The sequence below is a fragment of the Chanodichthys erythropterus genome, chromosome 21, assembly GCF_024489055.1.
Source record: "Chanodichthys erythropterus isolate Z2021 chromosome 21, ASM2448905v1, whole genome shotgun sequence".
Classification (NCBI taxonomy): domain Eukaryota; kingdom Metazoa; phylum Chordata; class Actinopteri; order Cypriniformes; family Xenocyprididae; genus Chanodichthys; species Chanodichthys erythropterus.
The window spans coordinates 14,473,926-14,497,541 of record NC_090241.1 but is presented as its reverse complement, the minus strand read 5'-3'; the positions used below and the strand labels follow the sequence as shown (position 1 = coordinate 14,497,541).

General features: G+C 38.2%; 3 protein-coding genes across 7 annotated transcripts; 1 reads left to right on the top strand and 2 right to left on the bottom strand.

Annotated features, from left to right (window-relative positions):
- Window positions 1-791: 791 nt before the first annotated feature.
- LOC137011038 (E3 ubiquitin-protein ligase RNF135) lies at window positions 792-5,140 on the bottom strand. 2 transcript variants are annotated; one of them, XM_067373599.1, is made up of 5 exons: window positions 4,779-5,140; window positions 4,406-4,501; window positions 4,165-4,311; window positions 1,417-1,522; window positions 792-1,327 (listed from the first exon to the last, which is right to left on the bottom strand). In XM_067373599.1, the coding sequence occupies exons 1-5, from the start codon at window positions 5,112-5,114 to the stop codon at window positions 801-803; spliced, it is 1,212 nt and encodes a 403-aa protein (XP_067229700.1). In that variant the 5' UTR covers window positions 5,115-5,140; the 3' UTR covers window positions 792-800. The 2 variants fall into 2 exon arrangements, with proteins under 2 accessions (XP_067229700.1, XP_067229701.1); XM_067373600.1 differs by having other exon boundaries at window positions 1,426-1,522.
- A 27-nt stretch (window positions 5,141-5,167) lies between these two features.
- Window positions 5,168-8,457, top strand: tefm (transcription elongation factor, mitochondrial). The gene is made up of 4 exons (XM_067373601.1): window positions 5,168-5,355; window positions 5,775-6,244; window positions 6,333-6,482; window positions 7,613-8,457. Exons 1-4 carry the CDS (start codon window positions 5,313-5,315, stop codon window positions 8,036-8,038), a joined length of 1,089 nt encoding a protein of 362 aa, XP_067229702.1. The 5' UTR covers window positions 5,168-5,312; the 3' UTR covers window positions 8,039-8,457.
- Window positions 8,458-9,345: 888 nt separating this feature from the next.
- On the bottom strand, window positions 9,346-23,583 carry atad5b (ATPase family AAA domain containing 5b). Of its 4 annotated transcripts, none has more exons than XM_067373438.1 (14): window positions 22,498-23,583; window positions 22,212-22,362; window positions 20,012-20,408; window positions 17,655-17,743; window positions 17,378-17,523; window positions 17,116-17,266; window positions 16,759-16,926; window positions 14,231-14,382; window positions 13,983-14,076; window positions 13,849-13,913; window positions 13,440-13,625; window positions 9,935-10,683; window positions 9,683-9,835; window positions 9,346-9,512 (listed from the first exon to the last, which is right to left on the bottom strand). In XM_067373438.1, exons 1-14 carry the CDS (start codon window positions 23,269-23,271, stop codon window positions 9,440-9,442), a joined length of 3,348 nt encoding a protein of 1,115 aa, XP_067229539.1. In that variant the 5' UTR covers window positions 23,272-23,583; the 3' UTR covers window positions 9,346-9,439. The 4 variants fall into 4 exon arrangements, with proteins under 4 accessions (XP_067229539.1, XP_067229541.1, XP_067229540.1 ...); XM_067373440.1 differs by having other exon boundaries at window positions 13,440-13,538; XM_067373439.1 differs by having other exon boundaries at window positions 17,378-17,478.
- Window positions 23,584-23,616: the final 33 nt, after the last annotated feature.

The window sequence follows — 23,616 nt, the reverse complement described above, 5'->3', positions numbered from 1 at the left end:
TTCTGATACTCACATGCCAACTATTGCCGCTTTTGGCAGTGGACAGGGGTCAGCATGGGCACCCTGACTGGTCTGCGGCTATGCAGCTCCACATGCAACAAACTGCGATTCATTACTGTGTATTCTGACACCTTTCAATCAGGACACCTTTCAGCATTAACTTCTAATCTGAGCTACAGTTGCTCGTCTGTTGGATCTGACTACACGGGCCAGCCTTTGCTTCCCACGTGCATCAATTAGCCTTTACCGCCCATGACCCTGTCGCCAGTTCACCACTGTACCTTCCTTGGACCACTTTTGATAGATACTGACCACTGCAGACCAGGAACACCCCACAAGACCCCCATCAACTTTGAGGACCAGATGTTCACTTGCTGCCTAAAATATCCCACCCACTAACAGGTTCCGTGATGAAGAGATAATCAGTGTTATCCACTTCACCTCTCAGTGGTCATAATGTTATGCCCGATCGGTGTATGTATGTATGTATTCATTCATTTTAAGCTTTTTAAGGTTTAAGCTAATTTATTCATTTTAATCTGGGACAATGGAAGAGAAATGAAGCTGGCAGAACAAGGCAAAAAAAGGACATTCTTTGGTCCTAGAATATTTATGGTGGTGTAGCTAAAGGGTAAATGCCAGAAAGCCAAATGAGATTACACAGGTATTGAAAAAAGTTCAATACAATTCATAACTTTAATAAAAAAAAAATATATATATATATATATATAGAAATTCTCTGTAAGCAAAATGGAGTGTATAAGCTATTGTAAATTCTATGGATCAATTTTATCCTACACTCAATGTCTAGGAAAGGTTAAGGCATTTTGCGACAATCCATAAAGCCAGAAGACAGGTCTGACAGGGCCAGAGAAATTCACCTGGAAACTGTGTAATTCAAGCAGGCTATCATCCAGACCCTGAAAGCACAACTGTCCTTTTGCCATATCCAGAATGACTCTGATCCCATTAGGGACACTATGCTTTACAGTGGTCTTTATATTGTTGTGACAAGCACTCAGTTGCCTACTGCTCCACTCCAAACACCAAGATGAAGAAGTCTTTCCCAATCTCTCGTTACGCATCAGATCGGGACACGCCACCCCAACAGCCCATCCAGTGCTGAATGTGGTGTCCACATCCCAGTAAAACCACCCTCCTGTGAATTCCTGCTCAGCCATCCACTGACAGGCATCAAAACGGCCAGGTGAAGTTCTTCCTTGCCCCAGTTGTGTTTCCACTGTACGGCGCTCTGTATGAAAAACCAGCCTTCTGTTTCCCAGCTGAGGAGAGAAGGAAAGCTCAACAAACTTTGCCTGAAGAGCAGCTGGGAGGGGGAGAGAGACATTTAAGTAATAACATGAATATCCATATTAGTCAAACATGTATGAAAATCAGTTAGCATAAAAACATTACCCTCAGCACCATCACTGTTGCGATGCTGTGCTACTGCACTGGGAGTAGGTCGAGCATCCTCAAACAGAGAGTCTGAATTCTCTTCTACCAACTCCTGTGAACTATCCTGAAAGAGATTATGTTTTTGACAATCATTTCTATGAGAGAACTGTAAACATATTCCTCAGCATTCTTCATTATATCAGTTTTAAGAAGATCCCTAAATCACTAGCCATTACATGTACTTGCTGGGCTGGTGTGATTTAATGAAAATACTTTGGTTCCAAAACCTCTCATTTAGACATCTTGTAAAAACATAATGGGTCTTATCCACTTGTCATGCGTGCACACAATCCATCATGAATAATATATACATTTGTACATTCACTACCATTTGAGAGTTTGGGGTCAGTAAGAAGCTTTTGAAACAAACAAACAAAGGCCCGTGGCAAAGATTTTTTTTTTTTCCGTTCTTCATTTAGGGGTAAAACAAAGTTCAAAATATGTGAGCAGCGATAAACTGTTATCAAACATCTACAACTACCTATTACGTAATCACCATGGACCAATGGTAGTACAAAGTTGTTTACCAGCCGAAGCAAACTTTTCCGGAAAGTTCGCTTTGGCAAGCTGTTTTGAATTCCCAAAACAAATTCCAAAGAAGTTTGTTTTGGCCTGATTTTGTTCAAAATGACGTCACATCAGTTCATTCTTCAATTTTAGATTAAAATAATCAGGGCCTTTATGATTTTGGCTGCATTTATTTGATAAAACATTAAGTAAAATCAGTTATATTATTGCAATTCAAGAATGCAGGGTGTAAGTGCAGTTCATGATGGTTAATGATGGTCAGGTGTGTGAAATTCGAGGCATTGACGCTTGCTTACAGATCTACCACAGGCTCGGCACCCTCCTACTTCCACTCACTCTTACGAGTCTACACTCCTACCAGAAGCCTACACTCATTAAAGGAGCGAAGGCTCATGGTACCATCACAGAGAGGCACGAAATCACTCTCCAGAACATTCTTGTTCACTGTTCCTTGCTGGTGGATTGATCTTCCTACCTTCATCCGAAATGCAGAATCCATGGCAATATTCAAAAGACAGCAGGAAACTCTTCCCTTTCGTGAGCACTTATCCTCATCCTAAAAAAAAAAAATCTATACCTATCCTTTCACTTCCTTTAATCCCTCTCTAATGTAGCTTATGATACTCTGAGCACTGCCTAAAACTTGTATTGTGAGCACGTCTTGTGTCTATTTGCATCGTCATGATGACTTGCTTGTTGTATTCCTCACTTGTAAGTCGCTTTGGATAAATGTAAATGTAAATTAGAATGTGGGCAAGCTGAGAGTGAGTGGAGTGTGTTGAGAGAGGGGGAGCCTTTACAAGTTTCAGACATCCTTCAGAAATCATTCTAAAGGCTGAAATACACTACATGACTTTTCATGCTGTGCTAGATTTTTACAGTCTCTAGGAGTTGCCATAAGTCAGAGTAAGTCTGCAGATTTTGTATGGCAAGCTGTTTAGACTTTTAATCATTCCAAGGATATATTTTGATATAAAGTTTTGAACAATTTACATTACTAGTTATAGAAACTGCATAACTAAGTGTCCCTTCAACAGTGGTCTGGAGTACCCACAGCACTGCACATTTTAGATGTCTCCCTAATCAAACACACCTTAGACTCTAAAGATGCATTCAAGCCATGTCGTAATTACCATAATTACAAGATTTCGACTTGTAAAGAGCATCAATGTCCTCACTGAGCTCATAATTACAACTTCTAAGCTGGGATTTTTTTTGAAAGCTCCTACTTGTACCAGGTGACCACTGTACCACCTGACAACTGCACATACATATCAAATGTTAATTTAACTTCCAGGCTGCATCCGAAAACTGAAAAATGCTTAACTCGTGAGATGCCTTCATCTGATCATTTTTGAAGGCAGCATAGATGTATCCTTTGCTGCCTTTGATATCCCACAATTCTGTGCTTTCCATTCTGTGACAGTTGAGCTAAAAAAATAATGAAAGTTGCGGTTGGTGGTCAGTTTGGGTGAAAAATTTGACCATTGTTTTCCACTTTTGATGTCATTTCTAGCAAAACATTACTACTATTAATTACTAATATTAAATATTTGCTTAGTTATCATCAAAGCTATCTCTATTTTGCTGTAGATCATTTAACCTTTACGCTGCCTCAGTCTGTCCGAAATCAGTTTAGTGAGGTATCTTCATGCACAAATGCTGCCTGCAAAGTCATTGCCTGATAGGGCAGTGAGGCAACAAGTCAGCTGCCTAAATTTTCAGATGCAGCAAGTATCATGGGGATACCTTTATTTGACATATTTTTGAACATAGTGGGAAATTACTATTATGGTAATTAAATATTCACTTAGTTATCACCAAAGCTCTCTCTATTTTATTGTAGATCATTAAATTGTCAAACTGTTGAAATCAGTTTTGTGAGATGCCTTAGTGTGCAAACATTGCCTGCAAAATCAATGCCTGATAAAGCAGTGAAGCAACAAGTCAGCAACCTAAGTTTACGGACACAGCCATGGTCTCTTTATTGGTAGATATGAGGGTCTTGGATCACATGTTCCTTGATTTATAGTAGTATTTGAGTTTATTGCCACATCTACTTCACAGACAATAATACAAAATAAAACATTTCTGCATATATAGAGTGCAAACTTTCATAATGGTATTGTTACAGGTGTATATTTGAGTGTATATCTTTAGATACCAAAGGTGCTGTACCTCTGTACTGTACTGAGAAGGTTGTTCCTGATGATCCCCTGATGTCTGACTAAAACTTCTGTCAGCATAACTTGAAGCATCACTGTCTATTGATGAAGTGGTTACATCCATCGAAACAGTCGAGGGATCATAAATGCCAAACCCATCCTGAGTCATACAAAATTCACTCATTATTTTTTAAGATTTATTTTCATATAGTACATGTGCAAATTTGAAAGTACTAAGACGCTAAACATATTACCTCACAAGCCTGAGTTGAATTCAGTTCAGCTGAAAGTGAATCTTCTGTCTTTTTGATCTCAGCTTTTAACCAATCCAGACGTTTCATTAAAGTATCCTAAAGAGCAAGCAGTTGAAGTTAGAATAGATAGAACGTTAGCACACTAGACCAGATAGGCTACACTACACTTGCCATGTAGTGTATTAAATAGATCCCTACTGAAATGTGCCTGCCTATACTGGTTTTCTAGGTAAAGGTGGTACTCTTTCCAGTCTACAGTGGCTAGGTGAAAAGTGCCCAAAACTAGCTCAGACTAGTCATGGATAAAACATTGTTATACTAAATTATAGCATAATAAACCGTGAACTTGGTCAAATTAAGACCATGAACTTGCCACTTTAGTTCTCCCAGCGTGTTGTGGGTTGTAGTCTTGATCTGTTTCTGCCAGAATCTGCTCCCATCTCTCACGACCACCAAGCTCCTGTAATTCCAGTATGTCACACAGAGTGAAGTTAATTTTTAGTTTACTAACGTTACTTCTTATATCTGTCCGGCACTGTGGACAATCTCTCTTTGCGCCGCTACGTGCCCAACATTCATTGATGCACTTCAGACAATAGTTATGCCCACAAATTAGCGTAACTGGCTTTGTAAAAATATTAAAACATATTAAGCATTTAAGATTGTTTGCGACGAACTTCACGATTTCCTCATATAATGCTGCCATCATGTCAACAATTTTCTTCTAGAATCGAAACTGAAACTTACCTCTTAACTCTTTTGTTTTCTTGGCCAAAGTGTTCATTCGCCGTCGGAACCAAAGTCACACACACCATGTTTCCTCACGAGCCCTTAACCTCGGACCTCTGAGGGTAAAGCATAGGGCACATTCACATGTAACAAAAACAGTAAGCTGTAGCGATCAAACATGTGGATTGCGAAACGCCTTCTGTCCTCTATCGTTCTCAAAGGTAACAATAACACGTAAATATATTAGGTATGAAATTCAATAAGAGCAAGTTGCGATGCCAATCACAAGGACTAACGTTATACAGTGTCTTGCAGATCATCACAGATCTTTTTGGGTTATCAGTTGCACCAATGTAACGTAATTTTAAGTGTAGAGTTATATACAGTATAAAGTATTTTACTTGAATATATTTGTATTTGTTGAATGAACTTGCTTAAATTACTATTCAGAAAATATATCTATCTACTTAACTATTTGTGAGTTAGAGAACATAACGTGAACTGAATTGAGCTGGTTAATGACAATATTGTCTTCTGTAGAGCTACTTTATAGCTGAAATTAAAATCCCTTTGCAACATTGGCACTGTTATTGTACTATTTGATTGATTATTTTCTGACTAAATCATTGATTGTTTGCAGGGCATTACAGTCTGTTTTGTCGTCCTCCAAGCTCCTTGCCTGAATATGAGCTCCGATTCTTGCATTGCACCTGTTGCAAAAGGAGCAGAATAATGTTGTCTGGGTTTGACACCCTGAATTCATCCGTTTCATCTGAATTGTGCCAAGAAAACGACAAACCCCTGGACTCGTATTATACTGCAGAGCAGCGTGCTGCCATCCTCCAGCGTCTTAATACAGCCACAGAGTCAGAACTGGCACAGGTCAAACTGCTGCGAGGACGGAAAGCTGTCAACATCATTGACTACAGAACCAGATATGGACCATTCAACAGTCTGGACAGTGTCATTAATGTACCCTTACTGAAACACAAGAGTGCTGTCATAGTATTTGACTCAATCCTCAAACCAGCTGACAGGAAAGAGAGGAAAAAAGGAAAAGTCAATCTGGCTAAATTTATAAGACCTGAGGTTGACCGAGCTCTCTTGGAGGTGAGGAAAATTTATCTAAACCACTAAATTTAATAGCTTTTGTGAATAAAGAAATGTATTCTATGTTTTGTTCTTGAATGTCTTGCAGGATACAAGCTCTATCGTGTCCATTGTTTGTGGTACTAATAAAATTGCATGGACACACATGGATCGGGCAAAAACGGTCTTAGACTGGCAGCAAGCAGAGTGCAAGAGTTTTATGAAAGGAACGTACATGGCATCAGATTATTTGAAAGATGTGAGTTTCTAAATTGTGTTTTTATGTTAATTTATTTGAGATTTAGCAGTATTCAGCTTTAATATTCAGTAAAATCTTTGCATATCCTTTTGAGAAGGTAAACCAGCAACCCTTGTGAATTGAAGAAAATGTAGGGGTGGGGAGTTAGTTCTATGCATCGATTGTTGATTGGATGAAAGCAAATCTGAATGCATAGCTTGCAGTTTATAGTAAGAAAGGGGCGGGGTTTATCCAGACAAAATGATTGGAGAAATATTTGGACATGTCTGACATTTCACAGTTGTAGTTGTATCATTTTGATTACAAATTATAAGGTCAACAAATAGAGCTGCATGATTATTGTTAAAAGATTGCAATCTCGATTCAAACACCCATGCAATCTTTTTCCTAAATGAATATGATTCACCTATATCAGAGGTGGCTAACGTTGGTCCTGGAGAGCCACAGCTCCAACCCTAATCAAACACAACTGAACAAGCTAATCAAGGTCTGAAGGGTTGCTAGAAAGCTATAGGCAAGCGAGTTTTTATGAAGGTTGGAGCTCAACTCTGCATGACTGAGGCTTTACAGGACTGACGTTCACCACTCCAGTGGCCTGTTGCACAAAGCCGGTTTCAGTGGCTACCCAGTTAAAAGATTAGTTTGAGCAAACTCTGGTTTTCGGGCCCAAGAATGTGGTTTGATTTTTAGAGGTGTTCATCGCCATGGTAACTTATGCTACAAGGCTAACCTGCTCCAGAGCAGGTTTTGTTCTGGGTTTGCGTTTGCAAACCCATTCTGGGCCAATCGGCCATTAAAGATGCAAGGCCACTCCCCCTGTAACGCTCGCTCCAAATCAAAGCACTCTGTAGTGAAAACATTTTAGAGACAAAATAGTTTTTTTTTACCTTAAGTGTTGTATGTGTTAGTGTCTTGTTTTTTGGTGGTATGTCCCTCACTGGGCCTGATATGATACACAAACAACTCAAATCATTTGTGTATGCCAAAATGTGTCGGTTTAAGTTCTCCTGTCAACAAGAGTTGCTGGTTTAACTTCTGTATAGTAGTTACTTTCATGCACCTTATTTGATAGTGATTTTGCACTGGAATAACCACTTTGAATTACAGTGTATATTCTTTATCAACCCCAGATCTCTACTGTTATTTCAAGCTTTCCTGCTGCTGACTTTTTTGTGGTGGAGAAGCCAAGCATCTCTCCCCAGAATACTTCTCTTTATCCAGTCATGGTCCATCTCCGGACAGTAGAGGCCATGCTATTCGCTTTACTCACTCCAGCGAGGGAACCAGGATGCCCTCCTAAAGTCCTTAACATGTTACGCACAGCCATTGGCCGCCATTTCAACCTAATAGTGGGAGATTGTCGGACAAGTGGAGCTGAGACAGTAAGGAAAATGATGACAGGGTCCGTGATGAAGCGAGACCCACGTGTTCTTTTTCCTCATGACTTGGTGTTAAAGCACAGAAACTCCTTTCAGATAAGCAGTAGGAATAGAGGGGAAGAGCTTTGTGACGCTCTTCTGCAAGCTGTCGCATTTTTCGAACTCCTGCAGGAGTAAATCGCTACTGGATGACCATGTCTTATTTGTTGACTTCATCAGCTGAATGATTAATCAAGTTCCTTGAACATTACTTAGGATTTTATTAAGCACTTTTATTTCCCTAACTGTTAAACTGGACCAGGACAAGCCCTATAAATTTAAAGGTTAAATGAAATCTACAGTAACATGGTATTATACACCTTATTTTAGCCCTGTTAAAATGCAACAGTTTTATACAATATTTAACTAGTGGTCATTGCTCCACCTCTGTATCCACTACGAGTTAAAGCCCAAGGCTTGTAATCATAACGTTGTCGGTTGGATACCCACAAAGAATGAGCCATCACCATTATGCACTTGAGCAAGGCATTAAACCCCAGGTTGCTGCTCGAGGGGGAATGTGAACTGTACTGTCCAGTGGGAAAGCTGCTTTGGGATTAAAGAAACTACTTAAAAATGTCAAGCTGGTTTGTTGTCATTTTTCACATGAGAATGAAACAAAATATAGAAATATAGTGTCCCCTGAGCCACAGTGTGGAAACATTTAACATCTGACAGACCTTTTCAAGCCAAACACAGATGAAGATTAGACAAGGCATACATTTTGTAGAGGGAGAGATTATTTTTTAATGTTTTTAAATGAAGTCTCTTATGCTCACAAAGACTGCATTTATTTATTTATTACAGTAAAAACGGTAATACTGTGAAACATTAATAATATTTGAATATAAATTAAAAATAAAATACATTCCTGTGATGACAAAGTAACGTTTCTCAATATAACAAGAATATTAAAAAGGTTATGCTTTTTAATATTAAATATCAAAACACAATATGAAGCAAGAGTCTTGGGCACTTGTCAAATTTTGTGAAAAATGTTTAATGTTAAAAATAGTTATTTTGATTAACTACACCAGTGATTATTCTGCTGGGATATTTGAGGATTTAAAGGGAAATTACTTTATACATCCACAAATTACCTTGAGACCAGTTGGTTAAAAATAAAAAAGTGGCTTCAAAACTAGTTAGTTCTGAGAAAATCTATTTGTTTGCATATGGCACTAGGTTTGATGTTTAGTATGTAATGCAATGAAATTCGTGTATTTTTAAACATGACTTACTAAGTGTTTGAATATTTGTTGGAGTCACAGTGTATATATAGATATTATGAATGGTACTGTCGTGCATAACGAGAATGTCATTATGTTCATTTGAGGTACCAGTGAAAATTCCCCACTGCTAATTAGTAAAATACATTAAAAAGTTTAACAAAATATATTTTCTTTATTTGACAAGAGTAAAATGATCTTATATAAGACTTCACATATTTCTGTAACCATGTACAAACATCACATTCCTGTCACAATACAGTAAACAGTTTAGAAGTCATGGAGGTTTTCTAGAGCAGCCTGTCAGACATCAAGGGAAATCCGAGGCCATAAGCTCCAGTGTGCTTCTGGGCAGGTTAAGGCTTGAAAGGTAGTGTGAACGTCTGACAGTGAGAGACAAACAGAGCAAATCTTAATCATTAAACAAAGATCACATTAAATAATTGCGGTACATTTTATTTCTTATTATAAAGCATTAGAAATTTCCTAAGTACAACAGTGGCACATTCATGAATCTTGAGACTCCAAGCTGTACATGCACAAATTCAAGTACCTGAATGAGTGCTGTTCTTTAACTCTCTCTGATCTACAGATTGAGCGCAGAGTGGGCAGGTAGTCCATGGAAAGAGCAGGTTTATTATTATGACAACAAACCTTTTTGCTAGAGATCAGTATGGATACAATTTCCTTGCACTTCTGGATACCACTATAAAAGAAGTCAAAACCACACACCACAGGATATTAGAGCAGCACCACACAGAGATGAAGTTAACGCTTCATGTAAACTCATTTAATACACACATACCTAGGTGCACAGAATTTGCAGTGACACAATTTGAGGGTTTTTTTGTCAGATGGCAGAGAAAGGGCAGAAATAATTTGTTCCCATTTCTCTGAAGACAATTTCTCCTTCAGCCTCACAGCTTCCATCCAGATCCCAGAGAGTTCAGTCTGGCACTGAAGAAAACCCAAACCTTCCACAATGGCCAATATCTGTGAGGAATTCTCGAAACATTGTCTAATCTGCTCCTCTCTTGGTAAGTCCAATAAGCTATCCTTCAGTGTGGCGCCCATCCAACCAAGAGGTTCCGGTTTGCAATATCCAGTTCCACTGAGAGATGGTCTTTGTAAATAAGCATCCAGAAAAGACATGTTGTCAAAAAAATTTGCAATGCACACCAAATGCTGAAAAACCAGCATGAGTGAATTATCTTTTCTATGGACATCTGTTTCTGAAGCCAAATGATTAGTTTGCTTTGAGGGAACTGAGAAACGTTTTTTTGGCTCACAAGATGACAAACGTTTTTGTCCTCTGCGTATAAAGAGTCTGTCTGGATTAACCTCATTTACATTTGCAGAGGTTTGTAACATCAAGCCTTTGACTGTCTTTTCTCCTTTAGTCTTGGGATTTATTGACTCTTGATGATGAGAGGATTGAGATGTGAAATGTGGAGAAAATAGTCTTTCGATGTTGGAGTACAGTAGACCTCCTCCCGTTTTCTCTGCCAGGATCTCCAGACATCTGCTGTTTTCCAGCTCAGTCCATGATCCACACTGTGTAATTTAAGACAGAATACACACATTAGGTGTATTACTATGAGGCCTACAAGCTCTGTGAGAAAAGCAGCATAAAGTATGGTCCACTTTGATGCTTAGGTTCTACATTACACAAATCCTTTTAACTAACCTTAACAGAACATTAATCTATCAATTAGCCACTTCTATGCTGAATTGACTGCTAATAAATGTATGTCACAATCACCTGTTCATTATTTATAACTCCACATGATGTTTTTTCTGTCATTCACTCAGATAAGCAGTTTGACAATGTCAAGATTCACCAGGCTCAAATTGTGAGAATGAATGGGAGGAAGCATGAAGAATCATTTTCACACAAAAAATTGGCACAAACCTTAAATTCATTGAAAGTTACAGAGTGCTTGACTCCTGCATTGTCAATACAAGATCTTGATCAACATTTATTTCCACCAAGAGGTGCATCAATTTCTTGGCCATGCTAGAATAGGGCTGGGCGATATATCGAACGCTTTGATCACGCGCATTTCGTCAGTAAAGCCGGTTCCCTGATTACCGCTAAATCGCCATCACCTGCTTTCAAATGAAGCGGCATTTAATAGACAGAGCCGTAGTTCACTGATAAGCCACGCAATATCGCGCTCAATATCGACGGCGATTCATATCGATATTGAACGCGATATTGCGTGGCTTATCAGTGAACTACGGCTCTGTCTATTAAATGCCACTTCATTTGAAAGCAGGTGATGGCGATTTAGTGGCGGCTTGTTTGAGATGCGCCTGGCCTCGCCTCGCCTTAAGTTCAGCCGAGAGTAGGCGGCTGCAGTGAGGGGAGGAGTGAAAAAAAGTGCAGGCAAGATGGACAATAGAGTGCCCCAGGGATGACGCGTTTTTGTAGGCCAACCCGGAAGTTAGTGGCGCGCGGGTTCCGGTTCCCTCGACTGAAAGCCTATTCATTTTTCCCATAGACTTTTGGAAAATCGCAGAAAATAAGCTCTGTGTTTAACAAAGGGTTATGACACTTACATGTTTTGTCCATCAAGATAATCTTTACAAGTTAACACAACATTTATAGATTTTGAAGCCTAAATAAAGTGGTCAGATAAAAAAAAGGCTAACAGTAGGCTATAAACGGACTACAGCACACCATCAACGTCGTCACCACCAAGCGTCCTCAAACTTTATTTAGAAAACAACTATTTAAAAACATGCTTGCTGATTATGATCTGTGCTGTGTATGAATACTTATCCACTTTTTCATGAGAAATGCTGTCCAAATGTCCCGTTTTTAATGATGACGTCCCCGCCAAAGGAAGTAGTCCCTTTTAGCAATTTGTTAGCAACCGCCGATTTGAAGACACAGTAAAAGTTTAAAAAAAATCACAAGTGGGTTATAACTGGTGTGTTTTATGTCATAGATCAAAACTTGAAAGTATTTAGAGGCTTTGTTAACCACAGACCTTATTTCAGGCGATTTAGCAAAAACCCATTCAAAAAACCCATAGGCTTTATGGCGTTGGAACCGGAAGTCCTAAAATGCTAACTCGCTTCCGGGTTTTGCCTACAAAAACGCGTCATCCCTGGGGCACTCTATTCTCCGTTCTCGGAGTGCATCAGACACCTGCGAGATCAAAGGCGGATATCGTGGGATTCACACTCGTGCGCTGTGTTGCTGATAAACTGGATGTAATTTACGTTCTGTTGCTTTTAAATTAAAATAAGCATAATGAACAATACACCCAAAGTACTTGATATTTATTTCCATTCGAAGGATGTATCAATCATTTTTATTTTAATTACAGACATGTTTTTATATATTTTTATAAATATGATAACAATCACATAACCCACAGAGAGATCGCACTCTCAGAGACTTTTGGAATATTCACACATAATTTATACGCATAAAATCATGGTATTAGTGTTTCAAAATCAAACATTTTAAAAGAGATCAATACATCACGGTTGTTTAAACCAATAAGCTTTAAGCTGTGTCGTCATCAAGTCGTTTCCCATCGTGCTTTTGGTCAGCGCAGTCGGTGGAGAGCAACTGCGCTCGACTGCAGAATCCGACACGTCCGCCTCACCCTCGCGAGAGGTTTTTGACACACGCCGGCATGACATCAGAGCAAGGCGGACCACCCTCGGACACATTTCTAACCGGCATGCATCTCGCGGTGATCACCGTTGATCGATTCTGCGCAGAATTTGCTCATCTCAAACAAGCCTAATCAGGGAACCGGCTTTACTGACGAAATGCGCGTGACAAAAGCATTCGATATATCGCCCAGCTCTATGCTAGAAACATAATAACCACTGCAATAAAGATCCAGTCATAGACTCTTAAGCATTTGCCTAGTTAAATCCAAACGGCAACTTTTTTGCCAGGCAGTGTATATATGTATGCAGAACAAAGACTTTTAGACAACAGTTTGCAATATAGCAGTGTTTCCAAAACCTGGTCCTGGAGTACCCCCAATAATACACATTTATTATACACATCATTTCAGTCTCTACTAAAGGAGTTGGCAAGTTGAATCAGGTGTGTTTGATTAGGGAGACAAAAAATATGGAGTTGGGGGTACTCCAGGACGAGGGTTGGGAACCACTGTATTATATAGTACATGGTAATAAGATTTAAGTGTGCAGTGACACATAACACAAAACACCCAATGATCTATTACATGACCATGCAAAACTTTGAGACTGATGACAGTTTGGATTTCTAAAATTGGATGTACAGATAAATAAGTAGTAAGGCAAATCTGGCTCACTTTGAGAGTGTTCTTGAGAATTTGTTGTTCCGTTCTCCCACCACCACTACAGACCCAGAGCTGAAGCTGGAGAATACTCTGTCTGATATCCCCCTTATTCTGACACAACAAAAAAGCCATGTCTTCTGGATCAGTCCTCATGTTCTCCACCACACACATGCACTGCAGATAGCTCCTGATGGTTTGCTGAGTTTAAAATTATACATAATATTATTACTTCAAATAATTATGCAATTAATCAAAATAATATTAATGCCATAAGATAAGAGCTAATTCAAACAATTGCATCAAAAAGTGTCATTGTGATACAAAAAAGGTGAACAGTAACTTACAATATCTGTGAATAGTGTAATATTTAAATATTAACATTTAGATATTACATATTCAAATATACATATGTTTTTCTTACCAGTGAAGGAGTTTGGAAATGGACTTCATCAAAATGCCCCTTAAGTCTTCTACCAAATAATGGATCTGTAAGGAAGCATCATTTTAACAAACAAAAACACTTATTTGCATTTTATGCAATCATTGGTTCCTCACCATTGGTTGTTAGAATTATGGGTCTTTTGGTTGTGCTCATGAAAGTCCTAATTGCTGCAAGAAATCCAACATCTTCAGGAAAAATTACATCAACCTGGGGGACACATTTAACATTGAAATCACATTTAAAAAAACGGGAACAAATAGAAAGGATTAGTTAATTATAAATTATTTTTTAATAAACAGTTAATTAAAAGCATTTATGATGCTTTCACTCAGTCTGCAAAGTAGTCTCTTTCACTTTTTACCTCCTCAAACAGAATGAGTGACATGGGGATTGTTTGGCTCTGCCTGACTGATGTAGGATCTTTAGAAGAACATGTTAACTCCTTATCTCCTTCTCTCTTGTCCTTAAAACCCGACCCTGAACTCTGAAGTCTACCCGGTTTCAGTTCGACAGCTGTTGTAATCAGATTTGTGATGAATAATCAATATAATGGTAATACTTTACATTTAAGTTTCATTAGTTAACATCAGTTAACTTCTAAACTATTTACTTTAGTTAACAAGAACTAAGAATTAACAATACTTCAACAGCATTTATTAATCTTAGTTAATGTTAATTTCAACATTTACTAATATATTATTCAAATCAAATGTTGTATTTGATAACATTACTTAATGCACTGTAAACTAAAATGAACAATCAATGAACAGCTGGATTTGTATTAAATAACATTAACAAACGTTTATAAATACCAAATGCAATTGCCAATAACAAATGTATTGCTCATTGTTAGTTCATGTTAATACGTTAAAAAGGCACAATATGTAAATTTTTGCCACTAGAGGTCACACAAAGGCATAGCTTGATGATGCCTTGATTTTGTGGACTCATGCAAGGTGTTGTTTTCTCTTCACGTCTACAGCCTAAGGAACAGAATCTGAACGGGACTCAGGCAGAAATCCTAATCATGGATGAGATTATTAACGTTACTGTAGTATGAAGCAGAGCAAGGCGAGTGCTGTGCGAGCAGAAACGAGGCAGTTGGAGTAATTGCTAATGAGAGACAAGCGAGACACGTGTTGAAAGTTGTTATAGTGCTACTCTGCGTTCGCTAAATGAAAAAAAAAAAATTATATCTCTGACGTATGTATAATATGGTTTGTTGAAAACAGTGTGCAAAACAGATGGATTCAGCTAATGTATGTTTCAGTCGATGCGCATTCTAGTTTCCCAATACGTTACAACAACAATGAAAGTGGACAAAAGAACGTGGACAAAACTGTCACTCGTTGTAAACAAATATTCAATGACGTGCCGAAAGCTCTATGACCAGTCATTTACGCCGTGATCACTCGGGTGTTGATAGCGCGCAACACGAGCGCAGGTAAGACCTGAACTTCTCACATTGCTATCTGTGTTCAAACTAAACTCATTAAACCTTGCCAATTTAAACATTCATCCATAAGACATGAAAGAGAACTCGCGAGCGCTGTGAGGAGATTTGTGTGCGCTCATCTGAAGCTCGTTCATGGAGAGCCACGTCACAGCGCGCAAATACTCACAAATTCTCTTTCAAGTCTTGCCATAAACCGACAAATTCACACAAAAATTATGTCAACATGACCATCTTAGCGAGTATCCTAACAAACATAGTAGGTTATGTCTTAAGGAGAAAGAGACAGACAACGTATGTGTATCAGTATCAGTGTACTGGATCTTTGAATTATGTCTTCAAGGGAAAGCAGTCTAATATTCCTGCTCTGTGTTTTAATGTTATTCGAACAACAAAGCATGGAGAAATCACTCTTCACTGAATAGATTTTGTAACTTCAATAATGTTTCATCGTTATTTAACTATTCAAAGAAGTTTATATGCAGCGTTGTTTTATATTTGATTACTTTATTCAATTTCCGTACCTGAAAACTATTGTTAATACCTGAAAAACCTGTAAAGCATTGTTTATTTTATTTGTATCTTAGCTCTCATGTATTTATTTGTGCTGTTTCTTGTTTGTCCTATTTGTACAATTGTCCTATTTTTTTTTACTAAACATAGCACATACCGAACTGTACCGAAAGCGTGACACTAAAACCTTGATACAAACCGAACTGTGAGAAATCTGAACCGTCCCACCCCTAGTGTTCGCTCAGCAGCAACTATGAGACACAAAGCACACTGCAGTAAACTAGACCGATATTAGGAATGGTAAAACATGGTACTCCCTGAAAATCAAGAAAACGAGATTTAAACAATAAGACTTACTGTGTTGAGCTATATAACAATTAGTTTTCTGTTGATAAATGTCTCCATCCAAACAGTTGCTTACCTGTCTAATAAAACACATAATATATTAAAGCGTCTGAGGTATTTCCATGGTTTCGACAAAATAAAACCGGAAACAGAGGATAACGCGGGTATGATGTCATTGATAGGCGAGCACGGACATGGTCTGTGTCCTGGTTAATATTGCTTATTTCTCTGGATTTAAACATTCTTGGAAACATTCGGGATAATGTAAGTACACAAGTCAACAAAATATATAACATTGTTCTAGTGGTTTTTGGATATTTTAATCCAAAAATCTTACATATTGTGCCTTTAACTAATGTTAACAAATGAGACCTGATTGTAAACCAAAATAATAATGACAAATGTTCATATTTATAAAAGTTCCATTATTATTCTTCAGATATTATAGAATACTTATACAATACAATGCTTACTTATTTTACCCAGACAAAGCAGATATATCTATGAAATGGTTTAGCGAAACAGTCCCATTTTACATGTTCTTGTAAAACATGGCTTAATTAGCGTAGTACACTTACCATGAATGTGGCGTTCAGAACCATCAGAGGTTTTACCTACAGGTTTTTTGCTACTCAACTTGAAGAAACGAGTGAGTTTTACTGGTTGTGGTTTACCACTTAGACAGGAAAGACTAGGAGAATTTGAAGTGCCCTTAGATGAATTAACCTTTCTATTGGCTTCATCGCCTGTGAAAAAAAGGGGAAATGTAGTCAATGATTTCAAAATTATTCAGTTTGAATAAACAGCATTAATTATATAACTATCCCCTTTCACTCATATTGGTCATCTATGTCAGAATCCATGAGAAATTTTGTGCAAGACAATATCAATTGATGAACCAAGAATTAATATTGTAAACTAAGATGTTCACTCACAAGGTGGAGCAGGTTTTATTTTGCTTTGGTTAATTATTTCAGGTTTGAGGGTAATTTTCTGTATGTCCACCTGATGAGACTGAGTCGCTTCTGTCAGCTGGGAGAGGATGAGACGACCACAGCGCAGGACTGAACTATTAACCTCAAACACCTGTGTGACCAAGGAACAGAGGAAGACGTCATTAAGGCAGGTTTAACAGACAGCCAAGATTACGCTTATTGTGATAAACGCTCTGATAAAATGAAAACATATTGCACTGACCTTAAATCCCAGCTCCTGTGCACAGGCATAAACAGAAGCAGTTTTGCCCACTCCAGATGGACCGATCATGAGCACTGTGTTACACAGGTCCTTCTCATGGTCTATGGATACAGTATCGCCCTCAAAATCACCACAGTCCCATGACTCTACCAGAATAGAAGTTTACACATTTCTCAGTTACAGAACAATACAGGCTTGACAAATATAATATTTAATTATTACGATAATAATATTATATTTTATTGCAAAAACTGCAAATGCTCTGGCAGTTACATACCATTACTGTTTTCTTCTTTCATCTTCTTTTCTTCTTGTCGTCTTTTCCTCTCCTCAATGTCTGCCCTTAATTTCCATTCTTTTAACCAGCTGTCATTGGAAGAATGAACAAAAGGAGATGCACTTCTGTTTGTCAGTACTGTCTAGTATATGAATCTTTTGGTCATTTTTGTGTAGTAAAATACATAAAATGCATACATATTTTTATTTTAGTGACATACTAATCATATGGCATTCCTCTAGAACAGTGGTTCCCAACCTTTTTGACTTTAATATTGCCCACAATATTCGAATGCCCCACCCCATGTAGGCTAATAAGTTTCCACTGGTAATAAGTTTGATTAATAAGATAATTAATACGTTTTGTTTTCATTTTTTTTTTTTAATGTACAGAAAATAGTACATTAGAGTGTTCAGAAAATAAAATAAGTAACTATTTTAGTTATAAATAATGAAGCTGAATGTTCATCAGGGTTCATAACTGTAGCATTGCTGTGCAGTATCTCACAAAAATGAGTACACCCCTCACATTTCAGCAACCATTTTAGTTTATCTTCTCAAGGGACAATACTATAGAAATTAAACTTGTATATATTTTAGAGTAGTCAATGTGCTCCTTTTATAGCAGTATAGATTTACTGTTCTCTGAAAATAACTTAACATACAGCCATTATTGTCAAAATAGCTGGCAACAAAAGTGAGTACACCCTAACTGATAACAGATGTATGTTATTTAACCATGCAAAGCCACATATCCTATCCATCATGTTCATGTTTTTGTCTGCTTGACAGGACCATACAAATGTGTGGATCTTGTATTAGAGCAGTGAAAATTTGATGCTTTGAGTACATTTCTCTCATACTGATCACTGGATGTTCAACATGGCACCTCATGGCAAAGAACTCTCTGAGGATTTGAGAATTAGAATTGTTGCACTCCACAAAGTTGGCCTAGGCTAGATGAAGATCGGTAACACCCTGAAACTGAGTTACAGCACAGTGGCCAGGGTCATAGAGAGGCTTTCCAAAATGGGTTCCACTTTGAACAAGCCAAAGAAGTTGAATCAAAGAAGTTGAGACCTTGTGCTGTGCATCAGGTGCAGAAGCTGGCTTCAAAAAACAGAGCATGAGTGTTGCCAGCATTGCTTTAGAGGTTGCAGAAGCAGAAGTTCAGCTTGTCAGTGCTCAGACCATACGCCACACACTGCAACAAGTCGGTTTGCATTTTCCTTTCTAATTTCTCCCACTCATTGTTATATTTTGTCTTATTTCAATAAATTCCCCTATTTGACCGAGCCATTGTGTCATCCTTCTCTTATGTTATGGCAGTGGCTGTAACATAATTGGGGGCTCGTCCATCTTTTTTTTTTTCTTCTCTCAACTGTTTAATGTGGGAGAAAGAATGTGTATCGCTGTGTCTGGCTATAACAGGCTCAGATGGTGTCCAGCATGTTTGGGGACGCCGTGGTGAGGAGTACTGAGAAAATTGTGTTTTGCCTACAGTAAAGCATGGTGGCGGTAGCATCATGGTCTGGGGCTGCAAGATTGCTGCTGGTACTGGGGAGCTCTGCTTCATTGAGGGAAGCATGGATTCCAACATGTACTGTGACATTCTGAAGCAAACTTCAGAAACTGAGCTAAATGGCATGATAATGACCCCAAACACACCGCCAAGATGACAACTGCCTTGCTGAGGAAGCTAAAGGTGAAGGTGATTGAGTGGGAAAGTATGTCTCCAGACCTGAACCCTATTGAGCACCTGTGGGGCATCCTCAAGCAGAAGGTGAAGAAGCGCCATGTGTCTAACATCCAGCAGCTCCGGGATGTCATTATGGAGAAGTGGAAGAGGATCCCAGCAACAACCTGTGCAGCTCTGGTGAATTCCATGCCCAGGAGGATTAAGGCAGTGCTAGATAACAATGGTGCTCACACAAAATATTGACACTTTGAACACAGTTTTGACATGTTCACTTAGGGTGTACTCACTTTTGTTGCCAGTTATGTAGACAATAATGGCTGTATGTTGAGTTATTTTCAGAGGACAGTAAATCTGTACTGCTATACAAGCTGCACACGGTCTACTCTAAAGTATATCCAATTTTCATTTCTATAGTATTTTCCCTTGAGAACATAAAAAGGTTGCTGAAATTTGAGGGGTGTACTCACTTTTGCGAGATACTATATGCTTCATACTTAAAAAGGCCTGTGACAAAGTACACAAGTTGTACAGACTAAATTTTTCTTTTGTGACTTTGGGGAAAAAAAAAAAAAAAAATCTTGAGACTGAGAGTGATTAAATGACATATTTTTGGGTTAACTACTAGGCTACCATCTAACATTAATGCAGTGACATTTCACCTGTGTAGTTGCCGTACTGATGCAGAGTTGCCAATGACTTCTCTAGACTGTTGAGGTTTATATTTATCTGTCCAGAGAACATCCACTCTTTGTAGACAACCGCGCCATGGGTCCAGATGAACAGTCTCATCCTGCATTGGTTCAGTGACAACAGCATAACATGTAGTTTCTTGCTGTCTGCGTTTTGTTCGGCTCAGTCGGTTTCTGTATTTTGCATGAGAGTGGGTTAAACCATCTGAAAATAGCTCAAAATCCAACTTATCAGCAGAAATACTGCCTTTGTTTGTCTTAGGACTTTTGTATGTCCTGTCACACATCTGTTCTTGCAACTCTCGTTTTCTCTTTCTCTGGACAGGGGAAGCTGAAGGATGCTTGGAATAGTCAGTTTTTTCTGCTTCTGAAAATGAGTGGCAGTAAAACATGGAAAAACTTGCATCAATAAAAGTAAAAAACAAAAACCTTACAATCACAAAACATTACAAAAAAGACATTTCCCACATCCACACAGATTTACAGTAAATCAGAATTTTTTTTTTTTTTTTTTTTATGATTAATCTTAGTTTTAGTTTGATGACTATAGTAGTAGTAATAGAAATGTTGATGCCATGTCAGCATGTGGGAAATGCCTTTTTTCATAGTAAGAGCTGAATTACTAGTTATACAAGAGTTGCATAAATACAATAAAAATAAAAATAGAAAAATAGAGAAAAAAATATTACTAAAAAAAAAAAAAGGGAATATCTTACTAAAGTCATTTGATTAGTATATTTTTGTTTTCTCTATCATGAGAAACTAGCAGCAGCATGATGAATGGGTAGGTGGTTAGGTTATGTAGTTTTTCGCCCCATTACTAGAAAGGTACAGTCTTCATAACCCTATTAAATTTGGAGCTTTTTAATTATATATATATATATATATAGTATCATCAATAAAATTATGTCAGATCTTTTTCCACCTTTACACCCTTTCATAATGTACATCCTTTCATAATCCATGACCTGTAAATTGTGAAGAGGCACCAGAGAAGCATACAAAAATATTTCCAAAACCATTAGATGTGCCATGGAATAACATGAAGGCCATTATCAACAAGTGGAGACAGTGGACAGCACAATGACATTCCAAAGAACAGTTCACCTGTCAAAAACTGATGTAAAATTACAAAATTAAATCTCATCAAGGAGACTGCCAAGAGACTTGCAGTATCATTAAAGGAGCTGCAAGAATATCTGGCAAGTATTGATCACTTGCTGTATGTGACAACATTGTCATGTATTCTTCATTTATTTGGCATGGGGTAGGGTAGCCAGACAAAAACAACAACAAACACACATAAATAAGCCCGCTTTTTGTCCGCAAAATGTCTGATGATACCCAACTGAACTTTTGGACCATCATTTTAAAAGGTATGTTGGCACAAAGACAAGACTGGTCATCATCCAAACACTACTATACCCACAATGAAGCATGCTGATGCTGTAGGGCTGCTTCAGTTCAGCTGAGACCAGGACAGTAGTCAAAATAGAAGGAATCAAGGAGAGTGTCAAATACCGGATAATTTTGGCACAAAACTTGCAGGCCTCTATTAGAAATCTGAAGATGAAGAGGAATTTCATCACAGCACGATAAGTCAAAGTCAAAGATCAAAGAAATGGCTCCAGAAGAAGAAAATGTTCAAATGTCCCGTCAGAGCCCAGTCCTATATCCAATGGGGAGATTTTTTTTTTAACACGGATGAAATGCCTTAAACAGGGATGTAGACAGAGGATCTCCCTGAAATAAGATTAATCTGAGTCTCTTTTTGCAAGGAAGAGTGGGACAAATAGCGTTGATATACTCTTATGGCAGCTGTATTAAAAGCAAAAGGTGTTTCAACCAAGTATTAGTTGAGGTGTGTGCACACTTGTGCAACAAGGATATTTTAAATCTTCACTTGTTCCCCCCATTAAATGTTTATATTTATTTGTTATATGATTTGTCTGTTTCAACATTATATTAAATGTGGAAAAAGATCTCACATGGATTTAAATGGATGCATTTCTTATATCTCAAAAAGCTGTAATTATAATAAGGGTGTATGAACGTTTTATACCCACTGTAAATAAATACAACAAAGATCTTTGTCTGTTGCTTCCTCTTTAAAATATTGTAGGTAGGTTGTGAACATCTATTTGTTGGTAAATCATGTCTAATTTCCTACCCAAAGCAGAACTCTCCTCCTCGGGTTTAGTTCTCTTCCTCAGGAGAAGAGTGAGAAACCTGTGGATGGGAAACTTCAAATTGAGTATCTGAATCTCTTCCAGAAACTCACTGCTGATTTCGTTGGAAAATTCATTTCTCCAGCCAGACATCTGAGAACAAAAATAAACACAAATACTGAGCAAACTAATTATTCTACTACACTATACAAAATAATCAACAACATATGAGAGAGAGAGAGAGAGAGAGAGAGAGAGAGAGAGAGAGAGAGAGACTTGCAGACCCACCATTTCTCTGAGGATTTTGACATTGGTTGATTCTCTACAGATGTTCTGAGCAGTCCGAGGCGTGATGAGAGTCAGGGCTTGGCCAATAATATGATGTTTTGTGCTCACTGGGGTTTGTCCAATGTTACCTTCTGGCAGATCCATCAAACGGTCCCCCTTACTGGTGTTTATTCGTAAACAGCTGGACAACACCTCTTTATTAGCTGCAAAATGATCAATGTCTGGCTTTAAGCTTCTGTCACTTGAGCTACGTTCCCTCTCTGCAGGAACAGAGACAAACTGAACACCCATATTGCTGCTCATCCTCTTTAATGTCAATTTATTGCGTTTCAGAAATCCCTTTGTAGATATCTCATTTTGCATTTGGGAAACTTTTTGCAAAGTTTGAGAATGGCGTCTTTCATTTCTTATGCTTTCTGTGGTAAGTTCTGATGATATAGGAAGACAAACTGAATTGTCTTTACCGTCAATAGCTATGGCAGCATCAGTAAATAGTTTTTCTTTACCATTAATGAGAATAACGTCACAAGATGCATTGGACTCCGGGGTCTCAGTCACGTGGGTGAGCCTGTTTCCGCAGTCAGTTAAATCCTCCAATCCTTTGTGTGTTTTTGTTCGTTTCAGCCTGTTGTGTTTTGGGAGCACCTGGGTTTTGCATTTGCTGTCCGTCTCCACGTTCGTAATGCAGGTCCTTCTGTCGGAGACACTTCCGGAAGAGTTCTTGTTTGTAGGCTGAGGTAGAGAGAACGGCGTTTCCATATATATGTAATCCATCCCTACAGTAAACACTTTAACTGCAACAAGTAGCAGTCACAGTTGTATCTTCATATTTCATAATTAACCGTTCCAGTTTCTCGCTTTGGATAAAAAGTTATTGCTGTACCTTAATGATGAATACCGTGGGCGTTTTGTACCTTGTCGAGCTTTTAAATTCACGGAATTGTTATGGATTTGTACTAACACAAAGCAAGGTTTGACGGTCTAATATTAAATCTCGCGCCAAGCAGAAAGGCGATTGCTGCTGCTCATGGGCTGCAATAATAACCAACTGCAGAACCGCAGAACCATACGTCATGACAGTCTGAGGACGACAGCGCCAGACTAACAGCCTGAGGGCGG

Bases quoted from the DNA above. Each gene is read 5' to 3' on its own strand.
- tefm (XM_067373601.1), top strand. From the start codon at position 5,313: ATGTGGATTGCGAAACGCCTTCTGTCCTCTATCGTTCTCAAAG. The intron at 6,245-6,332 runs GTGAGGAAAATT...AATGTCTTGCAG, and splicing joins TTGACCGAGCTCTCTTGGAG to GATACAAGCTCTATCGTGTC. The intron at 6,483-7,612 runs GTGAGTTTCTAA...TATCAACCCCAG, and splicing joins CATCAGATTATTTGAAAGAT to ATCTCTACTGTTATTTCAAG.
- atad5b (XM_067373438.1), bottom strand. From the start codon at position 23,271: ATGGATTACATATATATGGAAACGCCGTTCTCTCTACCTCAGCCTACA. The intron at 22,363-22,497 runs GTGGGTCTGCAA...TTTTGTTCTCAG, and splicing joins TCAAAATCCTCAGAGAAATG to ATGTCTGGCTGGAGAAATGA. The intron at 13,914-13,982 runs GTGAGGAACCAA...GCTTCCTTACAG, and splicing joins CATAATTCTAACAACCAATG to ATCCATTATTTGGTAGAAGA.
- LOC137011038 (XM_067373599.1), bottom strand. From the start codon at position 5,114: ATGATGGCAGCATTATATGAGGAAATCGTGAAGTTCGTCGCAAACAAT. The intron at 4,312-4,405 runs GTAATATGTTTA...TGTATGACTCAG, and splicing joins ATTCAACTCAGGCTTGTGAG to GATGGGTTTGGCATTTATGA. The intron at 1,523-4,164 runs GTACAGCACCTT...AATCTCTTTCAG, and splicing joins CTTCTCAGTACAGTACAGAG to GATAGTTCACAGGAGTTGGT.